Source organism: Rhinopithecus roxellana, chromosome 3 (genome assembly GCF_007565055.1).
Source record: "Rhinopithecus roxellana isolate Shanxi Qingling chromosome 3, ASM756505v1, whole genome shotgun sequence".
NCBI classification, from domain to species: domain Eukaryota; kingdom Metazoa; phylum Chordata; class Mammalia; order Primates; family Cercopithecidae; genus Rhinopithecus; species Rhinopithecus roxellana.
In genome coordinates, this window is record NC_044551.1 from 114,788,679 (window position 1) to 114,802,769 (window position 14,091).

At 35.7% G+C, this 14,091-nt stretch overlaps 1 protein-coding gene across 4 annotated transcripts in view; it reads right to left on the reverse strand.

Moving 5' to 3' along the window:
- Positions 1–330: 330 nt before the first annotated feature.
- Positions 331–14,091, reverse strand: part of FBXO38 (F-box protein 38) — a 59,164-nt gene continuing 45,403 nt past the window's right edge. For all 4 annotated transcript variants that reach the window (XM_010386834.2, XM_010386833.2, XM_030927360.1 and 1 more), the window contains 7 exons: positions 9,357–9,457; positions 9,144–9,246; positions 4,727–4,893; positions 3,437–3,582; positions 2,660–2,763; positions 1,948–2,061; positions 331–1,199 (listed from right to left, as the gene is read on the reverse strand). In XM_010386834.2, coding sequence (XP_010385136.1) covers positions 1,021–1,199; positions 1,948–2,061; positions 2,660–2,763; positions 3,437–3,582; positions 4,727–4,893; positions 9,144–9,246; positions 9,357–9,457 — 914 coding nt within the window. In that variant the 3' untranslated portion in view covers positions 331–1,020. The remainder of the gene's footprint in view (positions 1,200–1,947; positions 2,062–2,659; positions 2,764–3,436; positions 3,583–4,726; positions 4,894–9,143; positions 9,247–9,356; positions 9,458–14,091) is intronic.

The following is a 14,091-nucleotide window of genomic DNA, read 5'->3' on the forward strand; positions in this document are numbered from 1 at the left end:
TTAGCTAGGCATAGTGGCGGGCGCCTATAATTCCAGCTACTCAGGAGGCTGAGAGAGGAGCATCACTTGAACCCGGGAGGCAGTTGCAGTGAGCCGAGATCATGCCATTGCACTCCAGCCTGGGCAACAAGAGTGAAACTCCATCTCAAAAAAAACCAAACCAAAACAAACAAACAAAAAAAGTTCTGTGAGTTGAACATCTTGTTTCAGAGATCAGAAATTGGATTACACTGGAATCTTACTTAGATACAACTCTATATATACACTGCTTTTCTGAGCAGTATTTGCTACTCTTCTTTAAAAAGAGGGATTCAGGTCCAAGGCAAGAGAAAAGTTTTTAATAAACTTTTATTTTATATTTAAGATAAAGCATATACACAATTCAATGTGGAAATAAATTACTAGAAATACTTTGGAAACTTTTCCATTTCCCTCTCAAACTCACTTTTTTTTAAGCTCATAAGTCTTTTTACTTGATTTTAAGAAACATGGCAACTATAATACTAAGAAAGAACTACAGCTTTGTACAGAAACATATATAACCTTGTCTGACTATAAGGTTTAGTTGGTGTTTTAGTAACAACAAAAAAGCACACAAGACACAAACACTCTTCAACGGGTTTACTCAAACAGCTTCGCTCAAGAAGAAAAAGGCACAGATTTAAAGGGATGACAATAATCATTAAGAATGAAGTAAATGGAGACTCAGTCAAAAAATGATACTTTATGAATTAAGTCAAGAAAAACAAAAGTCTTTCAAATTATCTGTCTTCATTAAAATGAATTTTTAAATTAAATTGTATAAACATATGATATAAAGTTGGTACTTTAGGAAGCGTCTTTGTATATTTTTTATGTACAAATCTTTGTATACAATTTCGACGTTCCTTATACATTCCCTACATCGCAGACTGAGCCAGGACCTCCCAACCGCATGCCTCAAGTCCCTGTGGAGCACTCTGGCAGCTGGATGGTCCTATTTGCTTTCTGACAAAATAGCTGGAAAGGAGGAGGGACCAATTAAATGTAGTCATCTTCAACTGGCTCTCCATTGACATCACAATAGTGGATAAAAATTGCCACTACTCGCTGAAATACACCCTTCTTCATCTGACGCATCTCTGAAATTTCCTCTCCTATTGTTTCCATACAGATGTCTGCAGACAGCTGTCCTTTCCTTCTAGGAGCATAGATAGTGCCTTTGAAATTAGAAATAAAAAGAGAGATACATATGATAATCAGAATCATTTGGAAAATCACTGATCAGCTGCTGGTCCATAGGATATTCCCATACACTGCACTATAATGTAACTGATGTATGAATAGCTCAAGGAATGGGTCACCACCAGTTTGTTCTTATGTTTGATGCCTAAGACAGCATACATGCTTGAAGTCTCAAGGTAAAAATACTATACCAAAGGTCATCAAAGGTAAGTCAGACACGTGTACATGTAGTTCATAATATCCATTTCCTTTTAAAGTATTTTTTTAAAACTGTGGTTAACAATAAATACTCAAGTATGCTACCACTTAGAGAAACTACATTCAAAAATTTCTCCCCAAATTTCTACACCTAAATTATAAGTTTCCACACAATAAGCAGCTCATAACTAGCAGGAGAATAATACAATTGGAACAATTTTGAAACAATATAGGTGAAGAATTATTCAATAAATAATAAGATTATAAATACTTAAGTAATACAAAGATCTTGTAGGAAAATTTGTCCAAAGGAATCCTTTCTACCAGCCTTTATATATCCCTAGTAAGTCCACTGAACATCTATTGTACAAATAAAGAACTGCTTTGAAGTGAGTAAATAAAAAACATTTATATGGGAAACCATTTAACACTGCACTACTCCTAACTCACAAAAAGATATTAAGTATGTAACACAGTAGGCTATACTTAAACTAGAGAATAGATGTCAAGTCAGGTCATAATTACTTTCTTCATCATCTTCAAAGTCGTATCGAGCAAAGCTGTTGGGCTCTGCTGCTCGTAATGACCTCAGCCAAGGGAAGTCAGAAATCATGGAATATGGAGCTCCATCCACAACACCTAAAAGAAGACAAATGTAATATTGCTAACTGGCGTGGAAGTGCTGATAGAGCCAAATTCTGCAGTATTTTGTAAGCAGAATGTAAAATATAAAATAAAGAGAGTGAGTCAGGTGTCATCAAATCATTTCCAGCTATCAAACTAATTTGTAATTTTTATGTTTTATGTTTCACCACTGGTTCTGATTGTCCTAGAAATAGTAAAGACTCATACAGGCAAAGCAATATTCATCTGGCTCCCACTTCTTGCAGGTATTGAAATCATCCATGTTTTGAAGAACTGTAAGACTCCCATTCATATCTTCCCTAAGGCATGTCCGGTGATCTAGTTAATAGCTATTTAACTTTTCCTTTTTTAAAAAAGTGTAATTCTCTACACTTGGGTTACTGTTTGCTGTAAGCCCAAACCAGTTTGACTAATTGACTGATGGATCATTCATTCATTCATTCGTGAATGAGAAAGGGCCATGTTTTGTTTCCCAGGCTGGTCTTGAACTCTTGGGCTCAAGTGATCGTTCCACCTTAGCCTCCTGAGTCGCTGGGATTACAGAGGCAAGCTACTGCACAGGCTATTTAACTTTCTAAATATTTGTAAATACCTTCTAAAGTATAGATTTCTCTCCCCCAGGGGTACTTGGGGTATTTCTTTAAGTCTTCTTCACTTCGAGTGGCTTCAGGGAAGAATTCATATTTAATGAGCTCTCTGGAGGCAACAGGAAAAATTAAGTAAAAATTACAAAACTGGAAATAATTAGTGTCGGGTAGGAAGGAACCATCAAAACTGTTTCAGACACAGATTCTACCAAACATCTTAAACAAAATATTAAATACCTAACAGAAGTAGGATACAATCAAACTAGAGAATCCAAGTGTAGTCAGGTCGAAACTACTTTCTTCACTATCTTCAAAATCATATCAGGGAAAGAAAGTCACTTTCTAAGCACATGTCTTCTACACAAAAGGTGCTTAATGCAACATTAATATAACAAATATATAAAAGTCAAATTTTCTGATGATATAAAATATCATAGTCTTAAGATCTTCTTCAAATTGATCTCCTTTTTCATGCCCCAAGGCTAAATAATGTTACAAGTACATGTATAATTTTTTCTTGTATTTTTTATCTGAGTTTTAAAGATCATAAATATATACATATGCTTTTTAGTTTTAAGTCCTCGTTTCCCTCAGTTTCTCACTTACGTTAACTTTTAAGTTCTCGTTTCCTTCAGTTTCTCACTTATGTTAACTTCAGGATAAGCTTGTCTGAAAAGCTTAGATGGAATCATTTAAAATAAAGAAAAATTGGGATTTGCTTCTGGGAGTCCCTGCTATGAGAAATGACTAAAAAGGCTTTTAGGGGCCACAGAGTTACTTACTGATTGATGTTTGCTATAGTGTCCATCCAGCTGCGAATGCGCACCTTATTCCGGACATTGGGAGGGTTGCTGAATTCATGGATAATACAGATGTGATAGGGGTAGGGACCACTAAACAGCTTCTGCTCCAAAGTCAGTGTGTCCACCTGCGGAAGACATCATAAACAGACGCCTTCAACAAAGAGAATGCCTTAGAAAGCTCTCTCCTAGAGCTTCAACAATCTTTCCATGGACCTTCCGTTTTGAAATCTCTGGCTGATTTGAAAATCAAATAGTCACATACAGACCTGAAAACAGTTTGTCATGCTGGGAATAAGTTTACTAACTCTTCTGTCTAGGGAACTTGGCAATTTATATCTCACTGTTATATTTAAATGCTTAGTAAACCAGAGAATCCTGATTGAGATAAATGATGTTAGTCAACTCAGAATCTACTTCTGGGTATGTCCTTTATTAAGTACTGACTGCATTACAGAACTGTGACTGTGTAGTAACATATACCCTATTGAAATGGGACTGCTGTCCAGTCTTTAAGAGAGAATGCATTTTCTTGTCTTCTAGGAGCCTTTGATAACATTGCTTTTTTCTCATGGCATGCCCCTCTCCCATCTCTAGTTATGAAATCTCACTCTGCCATCTCAGTGGCATATGTGTTTATCTCCCTTTTGGGAAGGCAAACTCCTTGAGGGAAGGATCATGTGTTCTGTATTTTTTCGTACCCAGCATACTATAAGTTTTGAGACGCTTGACAATATGATGAACTGACTCTTTTGAGGCCAGGCTTACACACTGATTACAAAGGGGCATTTAAAATTTCCTTTAAACCCTCTTTTGGCATTAAGCACAGAACCTTATATACAATATACTCTTAATAATGATAATGACACTAATAGTTATATGATGGCTTACTATATACTAGCACCTGTTTTAGAGTTTCACATATATTAAACATCACAATAATCCTGGGTATATCATTATTATTCTAATTTTACAGATGAAGAAACTAAGACATAGAAGTCAAACAATCTGCTACAGGTCAGACAGCCAGAAATTTAATCAGGCAGTCTGAACCAGAGACTGTGCTCTTAACCACAGGTAACTTTTAATAAGTATAAAAACCTGTTGAATAACAACTCCCTGCATCATATATAACTTGTAAAAACTAAAATATCATTACTGTAGGTTGGAAGTGAATGAATGCCAAATCCAAAAGGCTAAAGACTATAAAAAAAAAAAAAAAAAAAAAAAATCACAATATGTGTATCATCGGAAAGGAGCAAAGCTCGTTACCTGCTGCATTGGGCGTAGGTATATGATGCGGTTTCTCTCGGGTGGCATTCTTAGTATCTGGTCTAGTACCTGATCCATGTTCAGTTTCTTGCACTGTGCATAGTCAAATCGGTTTACAATTGGTGCATTTTCTACTTTTAAATGTTTTAGTACCCTGCACCTGGTAGCTACAAAATGAAAACAATGGTAAGCGCTATACAGATCATCTTCGGAGAGATGGCCTAATTTTTGTTAGCACAAAATACTGCAGTAACAAACATCTTTAACATAGGTCAAATAATATCATAGAGTACAAATGGCAGTTAACAAAAAAATTTGAAAATGTGGTTCTGTTTAATTCAAAAGAAGGTAGAAAGGGCACATTAAAGTGTCTTTTTCTAAGATTTTTACTGTTAAGAAAACCAAGCCCTAGAAAATGACTTGCTCAAACAGAAACCGTTTAGGAAATATTTATTTAAAAAATGAATAACTATTATACATTTTTATAGTCAATAATCAGACCTGAACTAATTCACCTATATTACCTTACATTCACTCTCAGGAATGAGCAGAGTTGGATTTTAACTCCTGTCACAAATGTAAAAGCAGAACCTTGAAAAAAAAGACCCAGAAACACATTTGGGTATTTTGGTCTAAAGCTATTCAGTCCAATATAGTAGCCATGTGGTTAGTGGTTACCATCATACTGAACAGTGTACACACAGAACATGAAAGTTCTATTGAAATGCTGGTCTAAAACATGATTAATTTTTCTGTTTGATATACAAAACATGAAGTCAGAAAAAAGTAATTTTGATATAATAAACACATTTAACTGAACTAGTATACAAACTTCAGAAAAATATTTCCTTCTCTTTTTTTTAATCTCAAATTTCAACCTGCTCCAATTTTCATTACAGACTGCAACCAGGTCCAACTTCAGAGAGAAGATCAAATGGAAAAGATTATAAAACCACAGGCTGATTTGCCTGATCTTTTTAACATTTCACAGACATCTTCTGTAACATCCTTGACCCAAATGTCATCATCGTCTTGCGCAATCTAGTGTAACTAACTTGACATTTAAACACTGAGCGAGACTCCTGCCTCTCACATTCATTTTCTCCTTCTGTGACATGGTGGAAAGGAGGGGAATTGGTGTTGAGGACAGCAACAGAGGAAAGGAAAGCGCTAGATGACAGTAAGGATCCAATGGTTGCTAGCTATAAAATCAGACATGGCTAAGGTCAGTTCTAATCTCATTTAATCATCTCCTCTGTCATTAACTTAGCCACTATCTACAGACTAAGCTAAGATCCTCTCCCCATGATAAGCTGAGCCAAACAATTTGGTTTAAAGGGGAGAAGGTTGGGCCTGAGGCCGTGTGATCCATCATTAGGTTAGAGAATGTACAGGAAGAATCATCAAAGTAAAAAGAAGAAAACCAGTCAGATTCTTGGAGAGCTCAGAGTAGAGAAAGGAATGGAATGAGGTGCCAAATGGCAGAGTCCAAAAATTGAGCTCAAAGGGTATAGGGACTGACAGAATGAAATGAAAGTTCTTCCAGTGCTACTGAAAGGCTAGGGTGAGTACCCCTACTGTTACGAACTCTGAGCTTTTGAAGAGCCTGTGTTCTCTATTGTAGAAGGAAACTCCAATAGGAGACAGTGATTTAAGATGTTTTAGGACCAAAGACCTCATTGGCTAGGATAGAGAAAAGTACTACTTCTTCAGAGTAAACAATAGAGTCTGGGGTCCCCAAGGTCTGAACTTTTGTAGAATTCAGAGTAGTGCTTGAATCTCAGTTTCATCTCTCCTTTCTTGGATTCTCCTTAGTTTATGACAAAATGTTTGGTAAATACCTTTTAATGGATTTCTTTGTTTACTACTAATATGGTAGGAGACGTAAAACAAAACAAAATAAACCTCTTAATATTTTTTGCAATACAGCCTGACTAACCTTTATCTGAAATACTTGGGACCAGAAGTGTTTTAGATTTCAAATTTTTCTTCAAATTTTGGAGTATTTGCATTATATACTTACCCTAATAAAAAATATCTGAAATCTGAAATGCGCTCCAATGAACATTTCCTTTTAGCATCATGTCAGTGCTCAAAAAGTTCTGAATTTTAAAGCACTTGGGCCTTTTGATTTTTAGATTAGAGATGCTCAATGTGTAATAACATTACTAGGCATTACTAGAGGTCAGACCCTGTACACACACTGTGTGTGTGGGTGTGTGTATATATCATGTATATACATATACAGGCATTTCTCATTTTATTGTACTTTATTGTCCTTCACAGACATTGCATTCTTTACACAAGGTCTGTGGCAACCATGAATTGAGCGTCCACTAATGCCATTTTTTTAGTAAGCATGTGCTCCCTTTGAGTCTTTGTGTTACATTTTTAATAATGCTTGCAGTATTTCAAACTTTTTCATTATTATTTTATCCATTATGGCGGTCTGTGATCAATGATCTCTGATGTTACTATTTTAATTGTGGGGTACCACAAACTGCACCAATGTAAGTGAACTTAATAAATGTTATGTATGTCTTGACTGCTCCCCCAACAGGCTGTTCCTCTGTCTCTCTCCCTTTCCCTCAGGTCTCCCTACTCCCTGAGATATAATGATGTTGAAATTAGGCCAATTAATAACTCTACAATGGCCTCTAAGTGTTCCAATAAAAGGAAGAGTCACAAATCTCACTTTAAAATAAAAAGATAGCAATGATTAGGCTTGATGAGGAAGTCACGCTGAAAGCTGAGATAGGTCAAAAGCCAGGTCTCTTGTGCCAGTTAACCAAGTTGTGAACGCCAAGGAAAAGTTCTCGAAAGAAATTAAAAGTGCTATTCCAGTGAACCCACAAATGGTAAGAAAGCAAAAGAGCCATATTGCTGATATGGAGAAAGTCTGAGTGGTCTAGACAGATCAAACCAGCCACAACATTCCCTAAGCCAAAGACTAACCCAGGGCAAGGCCCTCAACATTTGGGCAAGACTCTCCACCAGCAAAAAGATTATGACTTGCTAAAGGTTCAGGTGATTGTTAGCATCTTTGAATAATAAAGTGTTTTTATTTTATTTTGTTTTTTTCTGAGATAGAGTCTTGCTCTGTTGTCCAGGCTGGAGTGCAGAGGCATGATCTTGGCTCACTGCAACCTCTGCCTCCTATGTTCAAGCGATTCTCTTGCCTCTGCCTCCCAAGTAGCTGGGATTACAGGCATGAGCCACCACGCCTGGCTAATTTTTGTACTTTTAGTAGAGACGGAGTTTCGCCATGTTGGCCAGGCCGGTCTCAAACTCCTAGTCTCAGGTGATCCGCCTGCCACAGCCTCCCAAAGTGCTGTGATTACAGGAGTGAGCCTCCGTGCCTGGCCAATGAAGTGTTTTTAAATAAAGGTACACAAATTTTTTAAAAAAATACAATGCTACCTCACATTTAATTGACTATAGTGTAAACGTAACTTTTATATGCGCTGGAAAATAAAAAAAAATCTTATGATTCGCTTTATTGTGATATTCCTTTTATTATGGTGGTCTAGAACCAAACCTGTAGTGTCTCTGAGGTATGCCTGTATACATATACATACAGAAACATATCAATCACTGCATTTAACTTTCACAAATGCTTTATGAGTTAAGCATAATTACGCACAGTTTACAGATTGAAAAAAATGAAGACAGAAAATTATATAACTTGCCCAAGGCAAGGAAATAAGTCAGATCTTCATAATTTTACATGGATGGATATCTAAAATATAATTTTGAATAAAAAAGGTAAAATTAATAGATCAATTGTAGGATATACTATGTAACTAAAATTTTAAGAAATCACAAAAATTAATACCCTATGTTTGAGACAGACACATATATAAAGAAAGATATAAAAGGTACACTGGAAAGATATATGTTCAATACACGAGTATAGATGGTGGGAGCGGATGAGATTAACAATGAGGGACACGAGACTAAAAAGAAAAAGGGGCTTGGATAAATGATAATGTGCCATGAAGTAAAGATACAATTAATCATCTCAATCAAATACAGAGCAGTTATACACTTGAGGCCCAGTCGGCGCTTCCCTCAAAAACCATGTCCAAGTCACACAGCTGGTAAATGACCAAGCCAGCAATCAAGCTGAGGTCTGACTCCAAAGCCTATGCAGGCTGTTATTTACTCTTTCAGATCTGGCAGTAATTATCTTTTGGAGACAGGCTATTTTAAAAGATGAACCAAGTTCCTCTACATGATGCTCAGAAATACTAAGGAGTAATACTTTGAGAACTAGAACAAAGGTGGAACTAAAGATAACCCAACACAATATTTCCTTTAAGAAAATAAGACAGTAATGTTATTACAGTATTCATGAGTTCCTAATTCTTTTAACTCATTCATGATGCTCGTGTATAATACGGGCCCAAATACATACCATGGATGAACATCATCTTGGGACAGTCTTTAAGCACTAGATCTGTGATTCCACAATTGGTCATAGTGACTCCAACGAGATTCTTGGATTTTAATACAAGAACCTACAAGGAGAAAAATTAGAAACTATATAAAGATACAAACTTTAGTTTGCGTGCATTACTTAGGAACTGGGCTAGACTGTGATAAAGGTAAGTGAGGGTTTTTTCTCTACCTGCACATGGTCATCCTCGATCACAGGATCACTTGTACTGGTGGATTTATCTGCTGTCCGCTTCCGTTTCATGGCGTGACGTGGCTTTGTTTTGGCTACTTCTAAAAAAGGTAAAAAAAAAAAAAGAAAAAACAAAACTTTAGCCTTGCTTTCTTTCCCTCAAGCACATTGAATCACATATGTATGAACACCATCAAGGCAATTCCCAAATCTACAATTTGGTTCCCAATGGAATACAGTTATATCGGTATTTCCAATGGATTGTTTCAAAACAGGATCACCCTCCATTACTTCAAACATATCTACATCAAATATAACAACCCTTCTCATACCTAGGTCATCCTAATAATCTAATGAACATTCCTACTTCCAGTCTCTCTGACTCATCTCATCCTAAATACTATTGGTGAATTGAACTCCTATCTTTCCTACTAAAAAACTTTTAAATTATTGACTGAAGCTTAGTCAATGTTTCAATGCTTGACATTTGGAGCTATGCTTCAGCTCTGCCCATTCTCCACACCATACCCTAGTCATGTCCCACTGCCAATATCTCCGAAGTCATCAATTGCTCTAGCTTCTTCTGCCCAGAACACCTTTTCTGACCTTACTTTTTGAAATACGACCCATCTGGGAAAGGTCCAACTCAAACACTTAGTTCTAACAAAGCACCCTTGATCCCCAAACATTACATACTGCCCTAATAGTTCCTTTTATACTTGTTTTGTTGGTCTATTTACGTAAAAGCTCGTTAAACGCAACAACACTCTCTTAATTCATCTTTGTTTCAATGTCAGTCACTAGCAATGAGATAAAAGGAACGTTTATTGAACGAATTGGCACTCAACACTTACAGAACCAATGAATGAATGAATGCATCACAGGTAAAACAGAATAACAAATATTTACTGAGCACTTACTGTGTGTCAGGCACTGTTCTAAGGGTTTTACTTGTATTAACTCACTTAATCCTTACAATAGCTCTGAGATGGACTTATTGTTCTCCCTGTTTTACATATTAGGAAACTGAAGAACAGGAAGGTAGAAAAACTTGCCACAGTGCTAAATGGGAACCAGGAGTCAAACCCAGGAAATCTAGCACCAGTTACTAAGCTAGAAAACCTGCAATCTTTCATCTGTCAAACCCTGGTTAATAAGGCCCTTATTTACTAGTACTGTTCTGAAGCAATACACTTCGAAATAAGCAAATATTGTCCTTATTTAATTTAAAAACAAGTGCTAAATTCATAGCTAAAACTTAAGCACATATATATTCCAAGAAAATACATTAGTCATCGTTCTCGTTTTTGATACTTAATCATACTGTAGCAGAGCATATATAGAATTAAATACAACTGACTTTCATGAATTAAATCACCACCATACTGTTTTTTTAGATAGTACTGCTAATTATAAACATTCCACTTGGTAATTCTGTAATATCAGTAATTCTGTAATCTCAAACATGAAAGATCACAAAAAACGACAAAGAAATGAGAACGAATACTGCAAATTCCCAAAGGCTTGGGCTTAGATGGGAACCTTAGAGATTTAGTCTGATTTTTTTACACAACAAAATCCTTTCTGCACCACTGAAGTCTGTGAAATTCTACTGTAAAACAATTCAAAGCAGCTGCTTTGGCTGAAGGCTGAAAAGGAGCCCAAGAGCTCTACCCATCAAACTTCCTCCAAGGACCTTGAAACTAAGCAGAATTCTGGAGTTCCAGCAAAACATGAAGACTACTAACCACACAACACAATGTAGGCCTTCTCCCATAGTATCCTGAAGGAACTTCATCCAAAATCAAATCATCTTCATTGACAAGGAACCTTCTAACGGCAGCACACTTCACCTGATAGCCAAAATTCACAATCCTTTTAAAACCTCTAATAAGTCCTGGCTCCCTCTCCCAGTAGCACAAAAATGAAAATGAACAAACAAAAAGCAAGCCTGTTTCACTACATGACAGTGTTCTAGTAAGAATCTTCTCTCAGTAAATCTCCTTTTATGATCTGATTTTCAAGTATCTCACCTTCCTGGACTGCTCTCTCCCTTCCCCCTTAATTTAACAGAGTATGGGGTTCAAAATTAGGTAAAGTTTCCTGCTCTCCAGGGTACCCAAACTAGTAGTTTACATTTGCTAAGAAAAGTTATAAAATGAAGCACACTTTATACATATATGAGCTTGAAAAACAAACATTTCTGACACATAAGGAAAAAAGTTTGTATGTTTGTTGTTATTCTCTTATGCCTCCCTCCCTGTTTAGAGAAAATTAATTTTGTTTAGGAACTTTTTTTAGTAATTCAAAACATCCATTAGCATCAACAATACCTCATATGATGGTGTCTATACTTATTATGTTCACAGTTATTATCTAAGCCCCATACCATGTGTAAGACATGGTGCTAAAGGATAGAAATATACTGGTGAAAAAGCAGAGACTGTCCTTGTCCTCATGGAGCTCACAGTCTACTAGAAAGGAAGACAGTAAAACAAGAAATTACAACAGAGTGTGGTTCACATTAATGTTGAAGATGCTACAGAAACAGAGAAAGGCAGATCAATCCAGTCTTGGGGTGTCAGGGAAAGTGTTTAATATTTATAGCAACTATTTTAATCTTAAATGTTATTTTTTGACAATCCAATTATTTATTTCTCTAATATTTACTTTACAAATTGTTATACAGTGAGGATTAAAAGAAACTTACAGGTATTTACTCTCAAAATATAAATTCACAAAACAATTATATTAGCTTCTAAAATGGCTTTAACACTCCACAGGGTCATAAATTAAAAACCAAATATCTCAAATGTTACTTTTTTTGAACTGATTTTTAAAAATCTTTAAATTCAAGTTTCTTCCTTTATTAGTTTGGATTTTTCTCTTTAAAAAACATGCCAGATTAAAAATAATTTGGGCCGGGCGCGGTGGCTCATGCCTGTAATCCCAGCACTTTAGGAGGCTGAGGCGGGTGGATCACCTGAGGTCAGGAGTTGGAGACCAGCCTGGCCAAAATGGGGAACCCCCGTCTCTACTAAAAACACAAAAATTAGCTAGGCATGGTGGTAGGCACCTGTAATCCCAGCTACTCGGGAGGCTGAGGTAGGAGAATCACTTGAACCCGGGAGGTAGAGGCTGCAGTGAGCTGAGATGGCGCCACTGCACTCCAGCCTGGGCGAACACGGCGAGACTTCATCTCAAAAATAATAATAATAATCTCAAAAATAATAATAATAATAATAATAATTTGTAAGCCACCCAAATAACTTCTTGTTCTTTCCAAAAGGGATTTTAATAATATTAAAATCAGTACTTTGATATCTACCCCAAAAAACCGCTATTCAAAGTAAATAGACATTTTTATAAACCTAAAATATATTAGCAAATAATTTACCTAGTATAACCATGTTACAGACATTAGAAGTCTTCTCAAATTGAAAAAAAATCACATAATAAATGCAATAAGAAGCACTACATAAATATTTTCTTTATTTTAAATCCAGAGAATGATTTAACTTAAAAAAAGTTCTAGACATGAAAAAAGTCAGAATAAAATAGTTAAGGGATAAGCAGAACACAAGGCAAAAAATAACAAAACAACAAAAAACAAAAAAACTTTATCAAGACACGTAAGTAAAACGGCAAACATAACAGTCCCTAAACAGGAAGACTCAGTGCTGTTAAAATGACAATTATGTTTCAGTTATCAATTGAATGAAATTCCAAACAAAAAGCAAGATTAGTTTTTGGAACTTGATAAAAATATTACAAAGCACATCTATAAAAATAAATGGCAAATGCATGGCTAGTCAAGGAAATTTCGAAGAAGAATAATGAAAGAAGACAGAACACTGGAACAGAATAGAATGGCCAGAGATTAACCTAAGTATGTCTAAGAATTTAGTAGATGAGCAAAGAGCATTTCAAAATAATAGCACAAGAACGGACATCCATAACCAGTACTGAAACAAGTTGGTGATAGTTTGGAATAAAAAATTAACATTAGTTCCCACAGATTGAAATAAAATTCCAACTGAACTAAGGAACTAAACTGAAATCAGTGAACAAAGGAATAAGAAGATGGGCACATTTATCTGAACCAAGTGTAGGAAAGGCCTTTCACAGCATAAAAATGAACTCGTAAAGGAAAACACGCAGATCTGACTTTGCAAATATGAAAAACCACACAACAAAAGGTGTCATAGGAGGCAGATACTGTTTAATGGGCACAGAGTTTCAGTTTGGGATGATGAAAAAGTTCAGATGGTTGGTGGTGACAGCTGCATAACAAGGTGAATGTATTTAGTGCCGCTGAATTATACACTGTACACTGAATGGTAAAGTTATATCTTACCACCAATTTTTTAAAAAAGATATTATCAAACATTTACAATTGAAGCTGGGAAAAGTATTTTCACCATATGGCAGAACCACTGTTTGCAAAGCATAAAAAAGTCTTCAAATAAAACTCATATATTTCAATGAGTTTATGCAACTATGGTAACTAGCACACAATTAATTAAGGTCTCAAATGTATCTCATGAAAGCTTACTTTTGTTCTGTTTAGCTCTGTATGATTCAATTAGTTCTATTTAGAATATACAAAAAGCACTGACTACCTATGTTCTGGGACTGATTTTAATGTTTTAAAATTGAGGGCTACTTGAAGAAAATTAAAATACATTATTATTCACTGTCAGGTAGTAATGATATAATAAAGGCAGGAAAGAGT